Below are 20,462 nucleotides of genomic sequence, written 5' to 3' on the forward strand. Positions count from 1 at the left end.
AGGACTATTCATCTACAATGTATCAGTGATGACATCTGATGACAAATAGATCAGGTATCAAAAAAAGATTAATTTCAATATATCATGCATAATATATGTGCTGATTATTTTTAACCTGTTTGCAATCTAGTTAACTGCAATTTTTCAAATGCACTGAGAAACCCTCTCAGTAATATAATGTGATATTAAGTGATATCTCAGTGATATTATGGCTTCTTTGGAATATTTTATAAGTTCTGACATATAGCATACACTTAGTAGATATATTCTCCCATGGATATACGCAGATGGAAGAAAGGTTTGAATTCAGAGAAAATCATATCAGAACTAAAGACTGGTCCAGACATCTTAGCTGTCTATTAAAGAAGAGATCCTCCTTCTCCCTTCAGTTCAAAACTGAAAGTATAGAATTCAAAATTGAAAATGTAGATATCTCTGAACCTGTAATAGTAGGCAGAAGGCATTAAAGCATTTTCTCCTGACATGCTGCTGAGTTATACAGTATCTAGTCTTATTTTTATGATCTGTAGTTTGAAGGACTATGCATTACTGTGCAAAGCATAAATTGCATAAGTAGAACAAAATACATTCTGCAAGAAGTGGGGAAAATAAAATTAAATGCTTCTCCAGGTCAATTGTGTAGCAGATATGCACTGATTTATTTTATTAAGATATGCGAGTGACCATAAGGTCACTTTTGCACAGCGTTTAACAGACCTGTCAGAAACTGGGTAATCACCTTGCTGGAATCACATAGATGAAAACAGAGCATTGCCTTTTTTCCTACTCAGGCAGTACAGGAGGCACACCTGCATATACACTCTCCTTCAAACCAACATCTCACTGGTTCTTGTTACCCAGGCTAAGTACCAACAACAAACCTTTGCTAGTCACAAAAGGGGGAAGACTGATTAATCTGACTGGCAGTGAGTGTTTCTCTATCACTGGGCAGGGACACCACTACTACCTCCACTACCCAGACTGAGTGCATAACTGTGGGGAAAAGCACATTACTCCGGCATCAAGCAGAAGAATAGCTACTACCTATGCCACCCACAGTGCTCTCCGAGGTTTTTTTTATTAGTAATTGCCTTGGATGTAAAAAATGCCATGGAGTGCTTCAGCTTGTCTACTACAAGTCTACCTAAGCCCTGCTCTTCCTCTGCAGAACATCTACAATTTACACTTGGTGTAATATACAAATTAATTTGGTGTCAAAATAGAGATATGACTGTATGCCACTAAATCCTTGCAGGTAGTTTATAGTACATCCTCCATATAAGGCATCCTAAGGGAATGTGCCAATAAAATTGCTGTTACATCCTCATGCACATTACTCTAAATGTTCTTGCTTTGTATCTGCAGAATAAATAATATTTTTTTTCTGGGATTATGTATTCATCACATTAACATTCTAATAAAGAAGGTGGGGGGGATATGTGCTGAAATATACAAATTAATTTCTTTAGTCATATGTAATTGGCAGACATTTCAGTTACAGACAAATCAATCTTTTTGGTGGGCTTTTGAAATGCTTACACAAGGAAAGGTGTTTTAATTGGACCGAGACTCCTTATATATAAACCTAAAATTTCCTTGTTAAATCTAGCATTTTTTCTCAGTATTTTTTATATTCTTTTAAAGGAGGAGGGCTTAACAGGCAGATGATGCACAGGACTGCCCTGTGGAAACTTGGAAGTCCAAACCAAAATTCAGGTAGTATTCCAAAAATCATGGAAGTATTCAGGCTGGAAAAGACCTCTGAGATCACCAAGTCCAACCATTAAGCTGGGACTGCCAAGTCCATCAATAAACCATGTCCCTAAGCACTGCATCTATGTGTTTTCTAAACACCTCCAGGGATGGCGATGCCACCACCTCCTTGGGCAGCCTGGTCCAAAGAGAGTGGCTTCATGAACTCTTCTGCCAGCTCCCTCAGTACCCTCAGGTGGGTCCCATCCAGCCCCATAGACTTGTGCACGTCTAAGTGGAGCAGCAGGTCACTGACTGTCTTCCTCTGGCTGTGGGGATTTCATTCTGCTGCTCCTCATCCCGGTCTTCCAGCTCACAGGGCTGAGTACCCAGAGGGAAGCAGGTCTTGCTATTAAAAAGTGAGGCAAAGAAAGCACTGAGTACCTCAGCCTTTTCCTCATCCTTTGTGGCAATGTTCCCCACCACATCCAGCAAAGATTGCAGATTATCCTTGGCCCTTCTTTTGTTTCTAATGTATTTGTAAAAGCATTTTTTGTTACCTGTTACAGCAGTGGCCAGCCTGAGTTCTAGCTGGGCTTTCACCTCTCTAATCTTTGCCCTGCATAACCTCGTGACATCCCTATAGCCCTCCAGAGTTGCCTGCCCCTTCTTCCAAAGGTCATAAACTCTCCTTTTTTTCCCTGAGTTTCAGCCAAAGCTCTTTGTTCAGCCAGGTTGGTCTTCTTCCCTGCCAGCTCATCTTTTGGCACATGGGGATGGCCTGCTGCTGCTCCCTTCTGCTGAGAAGGGGAGTGATAGAGTGGCTTGGTGGGCACCTGGCATCCAGCCAAGGTCAACCCACCACAACGGGACATCTCCCCTGGCTGGCTCACTGACCAGCTGTGTCAGGCAGTTCTTCCACACTTTTCAGGAACCTCCTGGACTGTTTCCTCTTGGCTGTGTCATATTTCCAGCAGACACCTGGTAGGTGGAAGTCCCCCATGAGAACAAGGGCTAGTGATCTTGAGACTTCTCCCAGATGCTTGTAGAACGTTTCATCTGTCTCTTCATCCCGGCTGGGTGGTCTATAACAGACTCCCACCAGGATACCCGCCTTGTTGGCCCTCCCTCTGATTCTTACCCACAAACACTCAACCCTACTGTCACCATCATTCAGCTCTAGGCAGTTGAAACACTCCCTGACCTACAAAGCTTCCCCACCATCTCTCCTTCCTTGTCTATCCCTTTTGAAGAGTTTATACTCATCCACTGCAGCACTCCAGTCATGCAAGTTATCCTGCCATGTTTCCATGATGGTGATTATGTCAGTCTTGCTGCTGCACGATGGCTTCCAGCTCCTCCTCCTTGTTGCCCATGCTTCCCCTTTCAGCTCTGCCACCAGGCTGAGCAGATCATCCACCTGGTCATACCTCACACAGCTGTCATCTCTGCTGCCCTCTGGTACCAGCAACAGGCTCAGGCTCTCCCCTGCAGCCCAGGACCTGAACAGCTGCATGTTTACAAGGGAGCTCCATCTCGGCCGCCACATGCCTTCCAGCACTGGCTTTTGGCCAGGTGGAAACCATAGCTAGGTTCCTTCTGGGGGGACAATGACCACTATTGGAGCTCGCCTCTTTGAGCTGGTAGGGGGGTGGTGCCCCCCCCAGGTGCCCTGTCTCTGCTCGCCACATTCCCAGGGGATGCTTTGGTATGTGCAGGGGTCCGGGCACCTTCACTCCTGACCATGCCCACGCTGAGTCAGAGCTGTCGTTCTTGGTGTCTCACCACTTCCCACTGCTCAGGGGCCTGGAGCCCCTCTCCCCATCCTCCTTGATTCTCAGAAATACATAGCTGTAGAAAAAAATACCAAGTTGGAGCTTTTGAAGATTATTTCAGCACAGCTGTAGGTATATAAGCAGTTCATGTTTCTTAGAAGTGCCCAAATGGAACAATTACTTTCTAGATACTTGCAAAACATGAGCTACGAGTCTGGTGTGTGACTGCGCACATGTCGTGTGCAGTTCTAGACCCTGTTCTGCAGTGAGCACTGAAGGCAAAAACTGCGATAGGAGGGGACTGCAGCTGCGATTGAAAAGCAAATAACTGCCCTAAATCAAGCCAGACTTATAACTAGAGAGTGGCATGGTTGATGGTTCTTAGGGCAGGGCCTTTAGAAAGCATGGATTTAGACTGCCCATCCGCTGGGGCCCATGCACCTCTGCCTCTTTTTCGCTCAGCTTCTATAACACAAGTGCTGTATAAATGCATAAAAGGCAATGGGACACAGACAGGGACAGAAACGAAGGGAAAAAATTGCTAATGGCTTTATCACAGACAACCCTCAATTTTTGCCTGTATTTGTTCTCTTTGGAGGCTGGAGAAGGCCTGCCTGGCTTCCTATCTGCATGTGTATGCACAAAAGGGGTATTGTCTGTTAAGGACATGAATCTGCTGCATGCTAGTTTCATTCTGGGCACCCTAGTAAATTACTAGAGCCTAAATAAGTTTTCAAAATAATTTCATTTGTAATCTTTTGAATCACTATTTCAATGTATTGTCAATTGCAGTTGGAGCAAGTAAAACCAAACATTTCTCTAAAAGCAAGAAAGATCTTGGCAAAATCCCGACCATATAATCTCTTTCCATGCTTTCTATAATGGAGAAAAGGGAAATTATAGCCAATGTTAATCACACGTTAAAAAGCTGGCTTATGCCTTATCATTTTAACTCCTTTAGCAGAATTGCACGCCCTTTCAAATCTGTTCAACTTGTCTCTTAAGGAAACCTAACAACCTAGGTAGTCTGACGTTAGGGTGCTATACCTCAAAATCCTTTTGCTATGTGTGATGTCCAGATTTCAAATGCTTCCTTTTAAAGCCTGATTTTCAGACTGCATGCACCAACCCACCTGTAGAGCACCTGCTGCCCTCTATCTTAAAGCAAAGACACTGTAGGACTGTAACTGCTGCTTTAGAAACAGCCCTTTTGCACACAATATAATACAGTGATGTGCCATGGCAGCACAACTGGGGCAAAAACCTCTAAGGTTAAACCTGCAGCTCTAGATGTCTCTTTGTATCACTAGATATCAAGACAAAGGGTATGTTATATCACATAGTGCCAAAATCTTATTAACGTCATAGCCGGATGATTAAAATATCAATATCCTTGCTTCTCATGTTTTTTGCAGCGCCTGAAGTCAGAATAATAAAGGGTGTGGGCAGGAAATTCTTTAATGCCATAGATCAGAGCTGGAGAGCTGAGCACCGTGGCTATGAGACTGCTTAATTAAGTAGCAGAAATCACTATAGGAAAAAAATCCAATGAATGTCTCAAATTAAATTCTACACTCTCTTCCCTCTGAGCTCTATTTCCTGTGAAATTTCACTCCTCTCTATTCACTCTTTTCTCCTCTCTGCATCATTTCATCCACCTTCAAGTGAAAGAAAAGGCAAGGACGGGGAAGGCAAGGCAAGGCAAAGCATACCTTTCAGAAGCACTACTACTTTGTCCTTGCCAGCAGAAGGAAGCTATAGGTTCACCGTTCCTGTTCTCTATGAACATTAAGTTTAAGTGACACTATTAGATGTAACTCAACAGTAGTGAAGGCTAGCACTGCAATAATTCCCATGTTGTGGAGCTTTACATGAGAAATGAGGCACGCCACAGAACTGTAAGTGAGCAGCTTTGTGTGTCCTCTTTATTAAGCCAGCTGTGTTTGCAATACACTTTTTTGAAAAATGCATGTATTTCTAGCTGCAAAAATGTTTTATAAGCCTCCTGTAGCTACTGTAGAAAATTACCTTGGATTTATAATGTTCCTCCTACATGTACTTTCATCAGAAAAAGAAAGATGAACACATGAATAAATAACGATATGCCATGTGTATTATGAAAGGAACTTCCCACCTGCTCTTTCAGAAGGCAAAAGGGAGGAGAATGAAGGGAGCGAGGGATATCTTTTTAACTGGCACATTTTCCTAACCACCACAGTAAAAAAGGTTTACGTGACCAAGAGTAAGTATTAATGCTCTCTCTCTCTCCATATATGGCCCCCTCAAGCTCTCGCTCGCTCTCTCTCTCTCTCTCTCCATAGCCTCCTACTGTATTTTCCAAACCACAAAATGGAGGTTTTAGTCTGACTACAAGAGCACAAAAAGTGGGTTGTAAAGAACTTCAGTGAAACAATCTATGTGCTCTCATGTAATAAAGAATACACCACTGATAAGGAGGCTTTTGCTTAACATACCTTAGCCAAAAAGACTGTTCCAACTATAGAGTTGTTTTTACAGGGGGAAAAAATCCTCTAGTAATAATTTATACATAGAAATACATGTATAAATATAACTTCCTTTTGTTATGCTCCTCCTTACATGGAGAAGCCCCCAAAAATACAATCTGCTTGCTCACCTACCCTTCTAACTAGACCCCAAGGAGGCAGGGGGAGAGATTCTCCCTTAGCTGTGCAAATGTTTCCATCATGGTGTTTGCTCTGTTCTGTCTTTGCCAGCAGCAACAGGGACATTCAATTCCTATTTTTGATGACGAAACAGAGAAAGTGCACAGATGTTTGTAATTAAAATCTCAGCTCTAACAAGGAAGGAAGGACAGATGGAGAGAGATTCATCAAGCAAGTAGCTGCATGATTCCTACTGATTAAATTCTCAAAAAGCTGTATCCTAAGAGGAAAGGAAATTCAGGATGAGACCCACCCCTTGAATAGCCTGCTGCAGGTACCAATGAAGTAATTTAATAAAAATACATGACAGCTTTGCCTTCAATGAAGATGTATGCACATCAATACTTCCACGGATATGTCACAGCACAAGGCAGAACATTAAAGTTAGGCAGCTCAGAACCCCTGAGTTCCTGAACTCAATCTAGTTTAGAGCCCTGACACATAGTTTGGTGGATTTATCTGAGCTGTTAGTTTCCCCGCTCCCTCCTTCTGACTTACCCTCTGCAGGAGGTAACCACTTCAGTAGCACAGTTGGTGAAAGTTTGATATTAGCGCCTCAGCTGCCAAGTTCATTGTCTAGCATCTTAGTAGAAATGTTATCCACTAGCATCTTCATGTTTTATACTTGGCCTATGTGGACATTTTAATCTGCCTGCTCTGTTACTTGTACTAACTGGACTTACTACAAAGACCCTGGGTAAAGCCTTAAGTATCCTCATGCTTCGGTTTTTCAATCTGCATAAGAGAAATACTAGACTCATAGTGTAAAATCCTTTTTCCAATTTCAATTTAGTTTAAAAAACAAATCAGATTTGAAAGCGGCAAATTATATATGCAGGAAGTGCTTTGTATTCCTTTTAAGCAATCTCTTAAGAGTGTTCTCAAGCAAGCTCTAATGCCTGCTGTAAAATTCTGCCCAATGCTTATTGGAAGAGTACATCTACATACAAAGGAATTTTTTAGGTACTGATATTTTTACAAAGTTTTGTTGCCAAATTAGCTTAAGGAAAAGCTAATCGTAAGTCATAAGGGACAGAGACAAAACTAAGAATGAAATTTCAGACATGAAATTGTGACTTACATGATCTCTAACTACAACTTTTTGTAAAAACCAAGCTTTTTCCTTCGCTTCTGTATTGCATTTCAGAAACACAGTCTAAAAAGAAATTTGTCAATTCTATTATCTGGAACTGCTATTCACTGATGCCTTCTGCGAAGAAAAATATATATAATATATAATCTTTATTTGGTACATTGTGTATTCAATGAATAGCACTTGGAAGTTAACACTTGGATAAACATCATTTAACTATCTGGCACTAGCTAAATACATCACTATTAAGAGGAATTTATGTAAAATGTAATCCCACTAAGCAGCAGTGATTACCATTCAGTATCATTAGGGTATGCCAGTTTACTGGGAGGCAGTCCAATAAAAAGCAGTCACCTTGATTTAGTATGTTCCAATTAAATAGGTATACTGTAATAATATATTATATATATCACTTACGATGAAACTTCTCTGGATTATGTGTATACAGTGCCATGAAAAGGCAACAGCTTCCTGAGCCAAGATGTAACAAATATCTTACTTCAGCAAAAAGAAGGAACACTCTCTAACACAGTATTTGAGCAAATACTCCCTCTTACAAAACATCCATCAGGATGTCCGACTTTCAGAAAGGGATTTGACTAGAAGTCTTCTCAGGTAAACTTAATGGACTGCAATGAGCTTCATTTGCTGAGCTGGCCCAATTCAATTAGAACTTCTGGCTCTGCTACAAAATGTTCCTTTGCTACAATTCCTTACACTACATCCCTCAGAAAGTAACGTCACCAACAAAACAGACTTTTATTATTTTTGTAGCTTTTGGCAGTATAGCTGCATCAGCAGTAAGGGGTTGCAGGTAGGAAGCTGTACTGTTACATTCACTCACCAAAACAATCTCTCCATATGAAAATGCTCCTGTCAAAAATTTTTTCCTCTGTAATCCATTATCACCATTTCTGTGAGCATAAGACTTGATTTTATGCATACAAGCCGATTAAAATGATTTTTCATCATGCAAAATATTCCCAATTATGTTAAATGTTATATTAATTTCTACTAATATAGATGTGGTAAAACAAATCAATGGCAAAAGCTAAAGCTTATGCTGTGCTTTTTCCTTCGATTTTACAGCTTTATACTCTGCATCAAGAAAACCACGTTCATATGACGCTCAACATAGCCAGTGTACTGTTTAAAAAACTGAAAATACACCTTTGAAAGAAGAATGCTTTCCTTGACACCTACTGCCGTAAGAATAAAGATGGATGGTGACCCAAAAAAAAAGGAATCGCTAAAAGAGGCTGTACATATTTTAGCCTTGAACATGCAAACACTTTGCCACGTATATAGCTTTATACATACAAAATATACCTCTTGACCTCAGCAGGACTACCAGAATGTAAGACTATACGACCTTAACAGTAAGAATATATATAAACGTTGGCAAAATCAGGACCTTTCCTTATATTTGTTTTACTAATTTTACTCTGTGCTCTAAACATGTGTGCTGCTGTAACATCAAGCATTCACAATCATGAAAGCCTTGTTACTTGGTCACAATCCACATGAAATGATTGTCACCTGATTTTACTCTTAATCTGCTCTAACAGTCTCTTCAAAATAGAGAAAGGTTAATTTGGTGATGTTTAAGGACAGGTTTGCTTGAGTAAGCTGTGAAATGTGGAGGTTTTTTCTCCATGCTTCAGAAAGGGAAAGGAGTAAGCTTAAGATGTCTAGCTAATGGGACAAAATGGAAGTGATTTCTGATAACATTTATACCTCAGAATAACTCTGCTAGGACAAGAGGTTCTACAATTTAATTTTTTTTTGTTTGGGGTGGGAGGGTAGCACATCTTTTACTGCCATACTAATGTGTGAGAGGATCACAGAAACAAAAGATGAAATGACTATTGCTTAATCCTGTGTGTACTAAAGAAGTACAAGATTTCATAGAAATCTGATGACACTCTCATGCGTTAAAAGTTAAGCAGAGAGCTGCTTACCTGACTCTGCAATGAATAAATAAGAGTACGTACACTAAACTGTCAAAAATGTTCAAAAAGGAAAGCTCTCATATTTTTCATAAATCAAAGGTATTAATAGTGACAATAATATATTTTAAAATTTTGTATTTTTTTTAGTTGAGCTCTGAATTTAACAATTACAAAACATTATCTCTAAATTCTCCATGATTTTTCTGCTTCAGCAGAGGAATTGCTCCATCTTCTATGGCCAGTGAAGATCAGGAAAAAGGACATCAAGTATAGGAAGAGCATAAGTACTAACTGTATTCAACAACATATGGAAGCCACAGACATAAAGAGCAGAATAAAATGAAGAATTTCCAACTCAAATATAACCTCTGTGTTAACATATGGTTGTGAGAACTGGAAATCCACCAAAACATTAAAGAGAGGAAACTAGATGCCTTTGAAAGCAAGTGCCTACAGAAGATTCAGGGCATTGGATGGAAAGTTTCATCACTGATGAAGGAATGTGAGAAATCTGCAGTCTCTGCAAAAATCCAACATTTTCTTAAGCAGTCCAGATGCTAACACATCCTCCTCTGTGATGCTGTCAAACAGGAACCAACGCATTTGAGAAAACCCACTGGTGACTTTCAAGAGAAAAACCTGAACAGAAGCTTTAGGTAGGAGGGCTGAGCTTACGATCTCAAGACCACAGAGCTGAATCAGCGGGCGGTGATGGCGAAGTTGCTTACAGTTGCTCAGGCAGTTTGTAACGAAGTTATTTTCTCTGATACAACACAGTGAGTATATTCAAAGCAAAACACTGCTACAGTATACAATCAAAATATGTTTTGGGGCAAAGCAAAATAACCTAAAGAAACTGTGTGAGGAGAAAAATGAAAGGCCAAAGAAGCCTTAGGATAATCTGAAATTTTCAGTTTCAAACATGAATTTAAAATTTTCATGTGTCATCTGACGATTCCTTGACTTACCAGGTACCAGCATAGGTCAACAAATACAAAACACCGCATCTTAATCAACCACATCTTCAAGGTAAAGTGCATTATTTTAAATCTTCTTTGAACTCCAAGAGCTTTCCAAATTTTCTAAATCTCTTTCAAAATTGGGGCCCTGGCTTCTCAGTTAAGCTTATCTTTATTCATGTGATTTTGTTCAGCCATTTTCCCACACAAACTTGGGAAAACTCATACTCTTAGCCTCCCAAAAAGTGTATGTAAAAAAATGTTTCAAATGCACATGCTAGCCTTTGCACTTCCGTTATATGTCACAGATTTTTCAGAGCCAGGTGCTGAAGGCTGGGATTAGCAGGCATTTCCAGCCTCTTACACTGAGTATACCGGAGCCAAAAATAACGTTCTCAGCAGATTTTCAGATTTCTCATTTATCAAAACTGGGTTATTTATGTCTGCTATAACCTCCTGTATCTAAAACGCAGCATGTCTGGACGAGCAATAACATTTTTTTTGTTGTTGTTGCTGCAATAATTATGTCCCAGAAGGCCTGTGGTTTAAAAGAAAACTTCTATTTCCTTCTTGTTTTCTTTTCCTCAGGCAGTCCTTTCTTGTGGACCTCTTATTTGAGGATCTTGGGATTTCTGCACTTTTTTGATAGGAACAATATTTATGAGACAGCTCTTAGTAGGTATAAATATGTGTATGTTGATATAAAACGAAGGCAAATACTGTTTTCTGTTGTATTTCCCTATACAAGTAACATATTGTTTCCAATACCCAATAGTACATACCCATATTTTTCTTTGAGTGTAAGATAAAAAATAAAGCACTTACTACTTCTTTCCAGAAATGTAAGTGTACGATCTCTCAAAATACTTTTCTCCAGTAAGTGCTTTACTCATTCTTTTGACAAGTTGGGGTTTTTTTAAATAGATTCCAAGCTGCAAAGCATATGTTAAGTTATCATATTTTTCTCTTACCTTAGCCTGCCATTAATGCTTATATTGAAAATATCTGAGCCAATAAAATCATAAATGAAGTTGTATCCATTGTCTCACAGATTTTTTTCTACATATAACTAGTTTAGTTCTCTTATGTTCTTTGAATTATCATAGTAAAACATGTAACATTGTGCTTTTAGAACGAACAAAACTGTTGAAACCAATAACTGTTTTCTTTTTCACAAGATAGGTTTTGGTTCCAAAACAGAAAGTCACTTCAGCTTGTAACATTTAGTTGTTTCCTATTATTCAAAAAATAGTAAAATTCAGTAATATACCCAGTCTAATGATGCCACTGGAGCTGATGTTTTAATACTGTAATTTTTCTACAGTATTTGCACTAAAAATTTCTGTTGGTCAGGAAAGCAAATACGCCTCCCTTGCATCTTTAGCGTAACTTTCAGCACCACTTGTATGCAGGGGAAGAATGAGATTTCAGAGAATGTTCCTCTGTAAACTGTCATTTACAAAAACAACACAAAATACCCTTGAATTCCGAAGTTGCTAAATATGACAGAAACTTAGCAAAAATATCAGAGCAAATATACAGCTTCCATAACTATGGCTAAGACCTTGAGTTAGATGGCTGTGGGCTGCAGACATGCATGCAACACTTGTATACTGGTCAGAGGGCTGTCTGAAGCCCAAGGGGAGGGCAGGCAGCACAGGGAGGTGACACAGCTGCATTTCTCTGAGAAAACTACATCCAGATTCTTCTACTACAGCTCTCCTTCCCCCAGTTTCCTCCTGTGGACTTTTTCTGCAGACTTCAATTATTTTCTTTTTTACACACATTATTATAAAGCAGCTACAAGATAAGCTGTTTATTGCTCTAGCCCATCGCAGGGGTAGAAAATTACCTCTGTTTGTAAAAAGTCTAAATTCTAAGGAGTTCTGACATATTAAACACAAAAAGAAATTTCATTTTGCAATGCACAGTTAATCTCAGAGGGGCTTTTTTAAGCTGAATTTTAAAAAAAAGCTGCAGAACCTTGGAATCTCATTCTCTGACAAGTAATTCTTTGGGTTTTGCCTTTTCTGACTGCGAGGATCATTCCACGCTCCATATAACAGCAGTCTGCCTCCAGATCAGCAAAATTCTTTTCTGACAATAACACATCAAAATACATCTATATAGAAAGAACCCAATTATGTGGGGCAGACAATGGAGTAATTTGTTTTAATATATAGTTTTAAAAGAAAACACATGTGATATATGGATTTTATCTCCTCATTCAGTATAGGCCAGTACTTCATTCAATGCATGGCTGAGTATTTCTTTGCTAACACTGCTTTATGGATCATGCACCACAGCCTTCCTTTAAAAATCTAAATTATGGAAAGTTTAGCCATCTAGAGATGGTGAATGCTGGCAGGTAGAGAGAAATCAAGCATTCATGTTTTCCTTTCAGAAGTAAGGTGGGCAGAATCTCAGCTTACGTGAATGAGGTAGATCCACAGAGGTGAAGAGAGCTGTGCAGACTTAATATTGTCTAGATTCCCAGCTAACCTACTGCATGTCTTCATTACTGCAGGCCTTACAGGTGCAAAGTTCCCAGCAATGCCAGCTAACTTCACTGGAAATGCTGAAGGAAGGCCACACAAAATGAGGTATGTTATTATTCTAAAGCATTTCTAATGCATGCTTCTCTCTTATTCCTCTGTGTCCTGGTGTCAGCTGGGATAGAGCTAGTTTTCTTCTTAGTAGACCATGCAGTGCTGCGATTTGGATTTGGTGTGAGAACAATGTTGATAACACACTGATCTTTTTAGTGGTTGCTAGGTAAGGTTTATACTAACTCAAGGACTTTTCAGTTTCTCTGGCCCTCCCAGCGAGAGGGCTGGATGGGCATGGGAAACTGCGGGGGGCGGACACAGCCAGGACAGCTGACCCGAACTGGCCAAAGGGATATTCCGTAACATAGACGGTCATGCTGAGTATATATAAGCTGGGGGAAGAAGAAGAAAGCGGGAGAGACATTCAGCATTATGGTGTTTGTCTTCCCAAGTAATCATTACACATGATGGAGCCCTGCTTTCCTAGGGATGGCTGAACACCTGCCTGCCTATGGAAAGCAGTGAATGAATTCCTTGTTTTGCTTTGCTTGCATGTGCAGCATTTGCTTTAACTATTATTAACTATTTATCTCAACCAACAAGTTTTCTCACTTTTACTCTTCCAATCCTCTCCCCCATTCCACTGTGGGGGGAGTGAGCGGCTGCCTGGTGCTCAGTCGCCAGCTGGGTTTAAACTGTGACACATTATCATTGCTGCCTCTTCCATCCTAAAGTCCTCAGTTTTATCAAGTGCCTCAAGCTAGGCCATATAGGACTGGTCTCAGCCAGAAGTGCTGGTGACAGATAAGAACTAAAATATCTGCATAAACAGGAATATTCATGTTTCCAAACAATGTCTCTTAAAGAAACCATCTGTGCAGGATTTTCAGACCTGGGTCTCAGATGTGAATGAAGGGCTATGCAATTATCTTCCTGGACAAACAGTAGCTAAAACCATTTGAATTTGGCTTGCCAAATATTTACCAGCAGTTATCACACTCAGCAAACTATTAGATTCACCCTTGTGTAGCATAGCACATGCGTGCACACACCTTAATTTGGTGTGACAAAAAGCAGAATAGCTTGTAAAGCAACACAGGAGGTATCAGTTCTGGGGCAATACAGCCTGTTTGGGATTATCAGAAGATCAGCTGTCAGAATGGGTGTGAAAAACAAAAGAAAGAGCAGCAGACTACATAAAAAGAAATTTAAAGCCACAATATTCATTATAACTTTGCCATCTCTTTCTATATGGTAGACAATATGGGAAGCAAGTAGTCTGTAATGTTTTAACATAATGAAAAGTTAAAAGACTGGATGCAAAGTAAATGGAACTATAATTGTCACTGTAGACTAAGGAATTTAACTTACATTTCTGCAGCAGCCCCAACCCTATGCTGCATGCATGCAGTTAGCAATTAAAAGCAGTGTAATGGTCTCTGAAACATTGATATGAACATGCAATATGCCCAAATTGAAGTTGTGGAAATTATGATTTCCTTTGCTAAAAATCACAATATTGTATTAACACTGGGTTTAACTGCCATTTTTGGCTGACAGTAGATGGGAGTGGGTTGCATTAGTGTATTAGTAATATATAAATTTTATATAAAATAGAATAATATTTTTATCTCCAGGTCTTAATAAAGTAAATAGAACTAAATTCTATGACTTATGATACCATCATGAACTTCCAATGAAAACATAGTCCTACAAAATTGTCTTAAAATAAGGTATTCCTTTCATGGCTTATTCTAGTTTTACTCTAATAGAACGTATACTTTATCAATATAATCATACACATGGGAATATACTAAAGGAGGGCAGAATAATTATTTGAGAGATCTTATTTAAATTATTTCTGGGTTACAACTAACCTGTAGTTTTATATAAACAATCTGATTTCTAATTATTACTGTATAATAATTTATACAAAGAAACAGAAGTTCAATGTGTATCCTCTGTCTAGATTGTATCATATCTCATATATATGATAGTATACACTGTAACTAAAAATCAATCAATCAATAAACAAAATCCATATTAAGATGTTAACTGGATGGATGAGAACTATGAGAAAGGACATTCATTTGTTGTTGACCATCCAAAGGAAGGATAGTCATAATATATTGGTAGCCCAGTAATAACACAGAGACCGCAGCATCTAGAAAGCTGATTCTCTATCTGTTTGTGGAATCAATTTATTACATGCAATTTACCTCATAATCTCTGAAGCCTTTTGAACGTACTGCTGTTCTCACAAATTTATTTCAAACCAGAAATCTGTCTTCTATGAGGAATTTTAAATTTTTTTCAAAATCATCAGACTATCTTGAGAACTAAAGCCTGTTTGTTGTCCAAAGAGACTCAGCAAAACTTAGGTGTTGAAGTGTCTAATTCAGCAGCAATCTGTTGAAAAAAATGTCCATCTATAGCCCATCTCATTTTCAGTGAGTTATTTTAGTTGCCCTCAATCTTGGGCAACTGAAAATATGTGGAGATGCATGTCATATGGCAGCTCAGCAGGGTCATATCCATCTTACTGACTCACAAAGAACATGGTAAATGGTGGAGGGTTTATAGCTAAATTTTGTAATACTACCCAAAAGAGAAAGGTCAAAATCCTAATGATCTGCTTATCTGATGTGGCAGTTATGAGACTCAAAGAGAAAAGATTTTGGAAGGAAGAGCAAAGCCCTAGACTGAGACAGAAGAGAGTCATCGGGTTGCCAGGATGCATTGGTTAAGTTTGCTGTACATCAGTCAAAATTATTTTGCATGTGCCAAAACTTGTTCTGTGATACAGCTATCTGACCTTCATAGACAAAATGGTAAATTCTGTTATCTGCGCTAAGTACTTTGTCACTTTTCAAACCATCTTCTTTTTAGTAATTATCATTTAGGTATTAAACTTGAAAGTACTGGAAATATGAAATCCAACTGGAAGTTGGATTGAAATATTGGATATACATTATAAATAAACCCATAAGAAAAATGATTCAGCATCTTCAAAAAATGGGTTGATCTAAACCCCAAATATTTTATTATCTTCTGGCTGACACCTCCTTGCAAAATAATCAGAATTAAAAACCCACTACCATTAATTGCAGAGACTATTATAATTCATATTTGGTTTGATATGGATATATTTTATTGTGAAAAACCTCATGAAGTATTTTACAACAACTAAGTCAAAAGGCTGTGATTTACCGAATACCATCATGGGAAAGAAACATAACTTATTAATAGTACATACTTTTGACTGTATTGATATTTACAAAGGACTAATACTTTTTTAAAATGAAGAATTTCTAATCATGGCTTGTATCTATCCTGACAAGTTTTTCAGCCTGAAATTGTACACAGATTTTTCTTCTTTCACCATCTGAAGCGCTAAGAAAGTTAAACTCAGAAAAGTCTTATAAACTGTCATCTTAATTTACCGTACCTTTCTGCATACTGTGTGTGGGGACATACATTCTACAGCTTTTGGTGAAAAAGACATCTTGTTCCATTCTTCAGTTATTTTTATCATCATACCACATGTCAAATTTGGACGATCTTTGGACATCCAGCCTATTTCTGCTAATTGAAACTACTGGAAGTAAAAAATATATGATCAGAAGTATAAAGAAAAATACTTACAAATAGGAAACTCTGGCCTTTTAACCAGAGTTAGCAAGCAGCTCCCATGTCCCTCTCCCAATCCTATCAGGCTTATTTGTCCATCCAGTTTCTTGGTTTCTTGAGTGATCAATTGGACAAGTAATTGTGCTACTACATGATATTGGAAAAAGGACTGGACTACAGCTGTTCCAAATATCCAGGTATTCACCTGTCACTGTCTTTGTTGCTACCTGAACGTTACAAATACATGAGTTAAAAAACCCAAAACGCAGAAGAGACAATCCAGGAGCCTACTGCTTAAGTCAGTCTTCCACATTTTACTACCTCCATTTTACTTCATTGATCTCATTATATGATATAAAATTTGAAAGGTCCATACAACTTACTGTTTTGTGCCAGAGCCTGAAGCAGACAGTCCAAGCATCCCTCCAAGCTATCTTCTGTGCTGTCAGTGGTTGTTATCTGCAGCTTTTTCAGGGCATCACTTAGATTATCTGCTTGGTAAACACCAAGAAAAGAGAAATCAGTGTCCTCATCAATTTGGTAACAGCATTATAGCCTTGAATGTAAATAGTTACTGTAAAGTCAACAAGATTCTGTAGCAATGAAGAAGGCATGTATGGTCTGTATTCTGAGGATATAAAAAGCCAGGAGTCAAAGTTTATAGATTAAATTAAACCTCTCAAATTTAGATATACCTTTATCATTCTGCATCTGAGAATAGGATGCCAACAGGCACTTTATGAAATGCCACTGAACAGCAATTTAGCCATCAATATTTTCTCGGCCTAGTTAATGCAGAAAACCAGCAGCTGTTTCTTTGCTTCTACCTTTGTGTGCGAGAAAAAAATACTATGGAAATAAGCACATCTTGATTTTTTTTCATCAATAAAGGGAAGCTAATTGAAAATGTCATTTTCTGTGTGCTGTGTAGGCTATATATTCAAAGATCCCTAAAGCTAAGCTTATAGCCTTTTAATCTGTTATGCCATTTTCCACCACAACGTGATAAGCACCACTGTTTATATGAACTGTGTTAACTCTTGAAATTCAACTGATCCATAAAAACATAAGGCTTCTTGTAGAAATAAAAAAGTTATTTTGTGGATTTCAGATAATTAAACAACTCTTCCCTCAAAAAAAAAACAACCCAACATCCCAATGCAAACCACATAATATAATTCTCAATAGATGCACATTTTTTTTCCCCGTAAAAGCTGAAGTAATATGACTGCTACCATTTCGAATATTCACAAGCAAGGTATAAGTGTTAGCAGCTGCAGACTGAGTTTCTTTGGTTTGCCTGCTGATGACTAACCTCACTCTGAATGGACTATCCTTCTAAAAAATGAGTGCTGATTCAGTTTCCATGCCAACTCTCTCGGTAAGCGGAAAGTGTTACTCAAAACAAATAATGTTGAATAGTGTCTAGTTGTCTCTTGTTCCCCAGTGACTAACCAAAAAGCCTTGACCCAAGCCCTACAGAACTGTAGGTACAGTTTCTTTGCAATGCATCACTGTATCTTCTACGCCTGAATGGCAGCCAGTGCTGCCTTAGAGCTTCACACCAATGTAGGAAGCCCCCTTCTTAGGCGAGCTGGCAGCTGCTGTGCTTTGCCTCCTCTTCACTTGCCCACATATGGCATGGTGCAAAGGACAGGAGGCATGGCAAGAACTTCCCTTTATTTGTCTGAGATACTGGCTGCCCAGCAGAGACACAGCAGCAAGCACCTCACGAGGAGACTGCATGCAATCTCACTCCTTCTGGAGCTGTTCTGCTGCTCAAAGCTGTGGCTTCTGTCCTACACCCATCTTTTATTAGCATATGCTTTTGAAGCCCAATATCCCATGCAGATAAAGGTAAGATGCTTCATTTTTTAAGTGCTCAGTATTTAGGTAAGAAATTTGTCATGAAGTTGTTTATCAGGCTGTTAGTTTGTCTATTAAGTAATGAACATGTTCCTAGCTACACTATAGCCAGGTATTCCATTACTCCTAAATGCAGTCAGCAGCATGCAGGCAACTCTGTAAAAGTTTCTGGGGCAGCTGCATGGTTGTGCTCCTTGAGATCTTAAACCTGCCTCCTTGCCACCTGTCCTCACTACACTGAACTGATACCTCCTGGAACAAGCTAACAAGAAAAAAAAGAAGAAAAGATTTATCATTTTCCCTTGTACTGACTTAACGTTACCCTCTAGCAGGCTTACTGCAGCACATTTATTGAATGACACTTAACCAACAGTAGAGCTGAGCATGCACTGAAAAGTCTCATGGTTTAAATTATTCAAGAAAGAATATTCAAAAGACACAGGTGTATGGTACCCAATGTCCAGCCCCAGTACTACAACAGAACATTGTACATTCCACCTCCTCTTAGACTTTTCTCAACCACCTCCCTCTCATATTTTTTTTTTCAGTTTTCCACTAGTATGGCACCAATTCTCTTCCATCCTACAGGCATCTCATGTCCCTGTATACTCACACACTCAGCTTTGATACTGTAGCAACCATTTCTAGTACAAGGACTAAATCTACTACATATATTAAAAACAGGGGTTCCTACAATCTGTGGAAGAAGAAAACGCATATGTAAGAAATTGACCTTCACACCAGATTTTGCAGACTGGAGAGAGGCTACTGTGATCAGATATGACACCAGACTTTATTTCTCTCTTACAGCCTCTTCTACCTTGCATGTGCCCAATATATCACTAGATCCCACTTATTATTTCATTGTGCAAAGAAACAAGTGCTTTACCTCAAATACTTGTAATTTCTTCCACTACATGCCACATCAGAACCTGCAACATAATTATGAAGGTCTTCCCAGACTTTTTTCCTACCTCCCCTTCCTGCTCAGTGCCAGGTTAAGTTTTTCTGGGGAAAGAGCTCACTATTTTATCACTATACAGTTACATATGATATGCAGAATGTTGTATTTTGGGCAAAAATTACGAATGTGACTATCCAGATATTTTATTCCCTAAGACAACTAAATTTTTCATGGTACCAAGCATCTGCACATCCCACTGACGTACATGGACATTTGACTTCAACTTTAGACAGACACTTCAAAAATAAATTGACGGGTTACTTTAAAAATATCTAATGAAACTATGTTGCAATAGGTGCCAAACTGCCATTTCACAAGATATGACTGGATACTATAGGTACTTCTAAAATGATAGTAGAAATTAAATTAGAAACTATATGCATAAAGTATGTTTCTAAAATAAATTACAATAATCCTTGATCTTCTAACAAGCCTACAATTCTAAATTTATTGCAGCTTGAGACTTATTCTTGTGCAAAAGGAGAAAACATAAGTAGGAATACTGCAGAAACAACAGACCTCCTGACACAATGTCAGAAGGCCACTGGTGCAGAGGAAAAAAACACCCTTCAGGAAAGACTTTATTTGCCCACTTTGATTCTTTCTGTCAAAGCCGGTCTCCCTTCTAAACCGGGTCAATACTTTGAAAGATACATTTACTTCTGAAACCTGAGAATCTTGGACATATGCAAATACATCTTGAATAGATTCAGAGGTTGTTTGGGTTTTTGTTGTTGTTTGTTTTTTTTTCTGGTCTGAAAAGAACAAAACTTTACAGTTTGAGATGACACCGACAAGGATATTCAGAGAGGAAGAACTGTACTGTTCCAGTGGGCTCTTACCATATAATTACCCAAGGCTTCCTGACTTCTGCAGTTTCATATTTGCCCTGAACCTGTCATTTAGGGAAGAAGCTGCAGATGCTTGTCTTCCATGTACAAAAACCCTGTTGTTTTCTTATGATCGTCTCCTGCTTACCTTTCTATCTCTTACTCTCCTTCTACAGAAGCTGTTTTCAGCAGGCTTACTACTGCATAGGCTGATCAGACTCTAACAGACAAAACCCCATAGGATAAAAACAATATAAGGAATCTTTCTGGCTGAGTGTCAGGGAAATGTGAATTAAGTAGATTTTGTCAATGTGCAAGGTCATAAGAAAACTCACATTAGTTGGGAAGATCTAAGGGGGCTGGGGCAAGATCAGGATAGTAAAGGTTAGATAAGGCTAGTAAGGTTCCCTACAGCACAGTTGCTCAGTGATCTTTTATCAGGTTGTGAGTTTGTTAGGCATCGAGTCA

At 38.8% G+C, this 20,462-nt stretch overlaps 1 protein-coding gene across 9 annotated transcripts in view; it reads right to left on the bottom strand.

Annotated features, from left to right (window-relative positions):
* The window catches only part of RAP1GDS1 (Rap1 GTPase-GDP dissociation stimulator 1), a 101,091-nt gene that overhangs the window by 49,113 nt on the left and 31,516 nt on the right, over window positions 1–20,462 (bottom strand). For 5 of the 9 annotated variants that reach the window (XM_055797280.1, XM_055797284.1, XM_055797278.1 and 2 more), the window contains exon 2: window positions 16,718–16,828. In XM_055797280.1, coding sequence (XP_055653255.1) covers window positions 16,718–16,828 — 111 coding nt within the window. Of the gene's footprint in view, window positions 1–16,152; window positions 16,303–16,717; window positions 16,829–20,462 lie in introns of those variants that run through there. The other 4 variants (XM_055797279.1, XM_055797277.1, XM_055797282.1 and 1 more) reach the window with 2 other exon arrangements.

The sequence above is a fragment of the Falco peregrinus genome, chromosome 2, assembly GCF_023634155.1.
Source record: "Falco peregrinus isolate bFalPer1 chromosome 2, bFalPer1.pri, whole genome shotgun sequence".
Taxonomy (NCBI): Eukaryota; Metazoa; Chordata; class Aves; order Falconiformes; family Falconidae; genus Falco; species Falco peregrinus.